This window comes from Cervus elaphus, chromosome 5, assembly GCF_910594005.1.
Source record: "Cervus elaphus chromosome 5, mCerEla1.1, whole genome shotgun sequence".
NCBI lineage: Eukaryota > Metazoa > Chordata > Mammalia > Artiodactyla > Cervidae > Cervus > Cervus elaphus.
Genome location: NC_057819.1, coordinates 113,364,684 through 113,369,270, shown reverse-complemented (window position 1 = coordinate 113,369,270; position 4,587 = coordinate 113,364,684). Strand labels below are relative to the sequence as shown.

Here is a 4,587-nt window from a genome sequence, read left to right as displayed (position 1 = left end):
TAGGTGACCATAGTGAAACCCCATGACCCTTTTTGTAAAATGAGGAGATATGTGTATAAGTTCTCTGCCATCTCTTTGCAGAATCTACACATGGCACCCCAACCCCATTGTCATGGCAATGACAACCCCAAATCAATTACACAGATAAAAATTGCAATGGATCCTTGATGAGGGTTTTATCATTAAGGTAGAGGTTGAGTTTGGTTTGGAAGGTGAATAGGGTGCAGAATCCACCCAGAGGTGAATGGGAAGGCACCAACAACCAAGGCAGGACCACCCAGGCCCTCCTGGGGAGGAGTGATTAAACCATGTGGCAGCCATCCTGGCGCCATGTGGTCCCTCCTCACATGGAAAACCACAAACCTGCCTTTCAGTGAGTCATGGAAGGAGACACCTGGGAAACAGGGGCCAACTGGGCTGCACCACAGTGCTACCACCAGCCTGTTACCTTCATGTGCACGGTTGTAAATACCAGGTCACTGTTTGGGTGGCAATTATGGGAGTCTTTGAAGTCCAGAAATAAAATGCTAGCTACAGGGCCAGAGGGTAAAGTAATTAGATACTAGTATAATTTGGGAAACACATTCTTTTTTATATGGATTAGAATATTTCAAAGGAAATTTCATTAGCTTCAAATCATGTGGCTAGATTTGATGAATATAAACAAAACAAGAAAATAGAAAATATCTGTGGGGTGTGTGCATGGATATAGGGGTAGAGGGTTACCCAAATTGATATTAGTCAATGCTAAATCCTCACTTAATTGGCTAGAATATTAACAAGGAATGGCATGAGTCTTTGGGGATCATCAGCTCCTGGCCTGGGTATATAAAGGGCCCAGAGCAGGGGGAAGACACTCACACCTGAGAACACTCAACTCCTCTCACCACCTCAACCCCACTCAGCCCCGCACACCACCATGACCGGCTCCTGCTGCGGCCCCATCGTCTCCTCCCTGAGCTGTGGCGGAGGCTGCCTCCAGCCCTGTTTCTACCGCGACCCCTGCTGCTGCCGCCCCGTGTCCTGCCAGACCACCGTGAGCCGGCCCGTGACCTGCGTGCCCCGCTGCACGCGCCCCATCTGCGAGCCCTGCCGCCGCCCAGTCTGCTGCGACCCCTGCGGCCTGCAGGAGGGCTGCTGCCGGCCCATCACCTGCTGCCCCTCGTCCTGCCAGGCCGTGGTCTGCCGCCCCTGCTGCTGGGCCACCACGAGCTGCCAGCCCATCTCTGTGCAGTCCCCGTGCTGCCGGCCCACCTGCTGCCGGCCCGCCCCCTGCCGCACCACCTGCCGCACCTGCAGGACCTCCCCCTGCTGCTGAGACCCCACTTTCCCATAAAGCAATATCCTGGAGCCTAAGCGTCTACTCTGCATTTTAATCACGTTGAAAGAAAAATAGACATTTTTTCATAAGGCGACAATAGTCATTTTTATATCTTACCATCTGGATATATAAGCAGATGTCCAATCAAATTTCCAGGTGTCTCCATCAGCAGAAATCACCATGGATGCTAAATCCATCTTTAAAAGTCCTCAGGGTGGGTGTTGCAAACCCATTCTGAATTCCAGAGGCTGCTCAAACTCTCCCCTCCATCTTTTGTAATGTGTTTGCCTGTTTATTTTTCAATAAACTAATTTTTTCCTGTAATTCCCCCATTACTTGATTCATTCATTAGTGCATATTTATTAGTGTACACAGATGAAAAAACAATGAAAAGGAAGACCGATGGAGAGGATGAAGGAGACAGGAGAGGGAAAGAAGAGGTACTAGGGATCCACATATGAGTCTTAACCAGTGGTACAGGACTGTGAGACTCGTCCTCAGACTGCCCAGGTGCATAGGAAATCTGGGCACACTAGGTCCTCCGTGGCTTGTCCTTTGCCCACATCTCCAGGTTCATGTCTCAACACTCCCCAACTATATTTCACTTTAAACAACTCTGAACTTCTCACAGTAACTGGCACAAGTCATGAAGTTCCATGTCTTTGCTTTTGTCATGTTCTTCATTTAATCTGGAACATCCTTTCATCTACCCCTTCCCTCTACCCTCTCCACCTACCTAACTCTGAGTCATTTCCAAGATTCAACTCAGTCCTCTCCAATTGTTCTGTCCTAAGCCCTCCATCACACAAACATACATGTATAACATGCATGAACACACATGCACACACCCACAAGCTAGGTTAGGTGCCCCTCAGTTGTGCCAATAACATCCTATACTTCCTTCCCTCTTCACAAGGAATAGTATTGAGATTATCTATTTCTCTACCTCCAATGAAGGGGCCATAATTTGCCTGGTTCCCATTACTGAGGTCAATGTTTAGGATTTAGCTGGTAGTCAATTTCTATTTATTGAATCAAAATATATTAGAAGGGAATTGTCTTTATGAAGAGAATTCTAAAAGCTATATATTTACTTAAAGCAAAAAATTCATCAGTTTAACTTAAATTTTCTGACCTCCAGGTTTCCCTATCTACAAAATGAGAAAATTAATATTTATCAATGTAGATTTCTGGGTAAGTTAAGCAACTTAATGTATATAAAGTGCCTGGCACATAGGAAGCACCCCTACTGTTACCAAACCAAATTTGGATCTGCTCACTCATGCACAGTAAAACAAATCTTTTGACACTGCATCGTGGTGAAGAAAAGTACAGAGTTGATTGCAAGACAACCAACATGGAACCAAGCAAGGACAATGGGCAGCTTGGGCTCAAAAGACCTGAACTCCCCAACGGCTCTCAGGGAAGTATTTTTAAAGGCAAGGTGAGGAGGAGTGTCTTAGGGTCCAGGATCAGCTCACACTCAACTTTCTGATTGGTTGATGGTGAGGTTAACAGGGTGATGTTTCAGGAATCTGCCTTCAACCTTCTGATTCCAATTGGTCTGGGGTCTCTGTGCTTGTGATCAGCATGCAATTAATTTCTTCCACCTGATGGGGGGTTTAGTGTCTGTAAAACAACTGAAGGATATGGCTCAGAATAGTATCCTTGACAAGGAACTGAAAGTCCTTGACTGTTTTATGGCTGAACTATCATGATTTTGTCTTGCTTGACTGTCTTCCTTTGTTTCTGTGTTTTCTCATTTCTTTGATTAAATTTGCTCTTTGGAACTTGGGGGAGGCTTAGGAAGCTAAAGGTTTTCTGCAAACAAAAAGCAGGCAGGGGACATGGGGAAATTTGTTCCTGGGAAGGCCCCACAGCATCCTGGCCTGTTTCAATACCATCCACATTTGTTGAACATTTGATCATCACTATAACAAACAGGCTCAAAAGATGTGCTACTTATTACATATCATGTTATTTTAAGTTGGAAGGCATTCAGGGGAAGACTTTTTTTCAGGATAATCCATAACCACTGCCAGAGACTAATTTACTAATAAATATAATAAAGACAGCACAAAAATATTCATCATTATGTCAGGGCTGTTTCAGGATGAAAGGGCTCTTTAAAGGCTGATTTACAGTATGTAGGAGAGAGTCTTTGATGGCAGAATTTATGAATATGAATAGGGGTTTATCATCAGGGGTAATAAGAACTGGGGATATATATGCATTTGATAGTTACACTTTCCCTTTCACCCTAACCCAAAGGAATTAAACACCAAGCTGTAGGAGACTCCAAAAGATTACTTGTTTAGTCTTCCTTAGATTTAAGGAGATAAACACTTAAACCACTTAGAAGAGATATTTATTTTTTTTAATTTCAGAAATAAATCCCACTAGTTCCCTGATCACACAGACCTTTTGTTTTTTTTTCAAGTAAAATATTTTCTCTTTTCAATTAATAATACCCATATCTTCTGTCTTCTATATTTTTATGGATTTTATAATAAACTTGGATTATGAAGAACAGCAGAGACTCTTTACAGATGAGGAAACTGGGGCTGCTAGTGTTAAAGTATTTTCTCTAAATTACAAAATTGCCAGGTGGTGGAGGAAAAATTTATTTTTTAACTTTTCATTTTATATTGGAGTATAGCCAATTAATAATGTGGTGATAGTTTCAGTTGGATGGCAAAGGGACTCAGCCATACATATATATGTATCCTTTCTCTCCCAAACTCCCCTCCCCACAAGACTGCCATATAACACTGAGCAGAGTGCCCTTTGGTATACAATAGGTCCTTGTTGGTTATCCCTTTTAAATAAAGCAGTGTACATTTCGATCCCATACTTCCTATCTCTCCCTGCTATCCTTCCCTCCTGGTAACCATAAGTATTCCATTCTCTAAATTTGTGAGTCTGTTTCAGTTTTGTAAATAAGTTTACTTGTATTATTTCTTTTTAGGTTCTGATATTTCTCTTTCTCTGTCTGACTTATTTGTCTTCCCCATCCTCCTCTTGCCCTTTCTCCCTCAATCTTTCCCATTCCCATCTCTGACCCTTATGATTGGAGGCTATTTTAAAGATCATTTTGGAGAACACGGAATGCATTTTCTATTTTCAGAATTTGAAAAATGTCCTAACCTCCAGGGCCCCCAAACTAGTTTCTAAAAAAACACAACTCATGACACTCATAACAAAACACAACTCATGACACTCAAAACACAACTCATGAAACTATTGAGATGAAGGCATGGCTTTTT

The 4,587-nt window shown here is 42.8% G+C and overlaps 1 protein-coding gene across 1 annotated transcript; it reads left to right on the top strand.

Annotated features, from left to right (window-relative positions):
* Positions 1-845: 845 nt before the first annotated feature.
* On the top strand, positions 846-1,645 carry LOC122695040 (keratin, high-sulfur matrix protein, IIIA3). Its single transcript, XM_043904516.1, has one exon. It carries the CDS (start codon positions 920-922, stop codon positions 1,316-1,318), a length of 399 nt encoding a protein of 132 aa, XP_043760451.1. The 5' UTR covers positions 846-919; the 3' UTR covers positions 1,319-1,645.
* Positions 1,646-4,587: the final 2,942 nt, after the last annotated feature.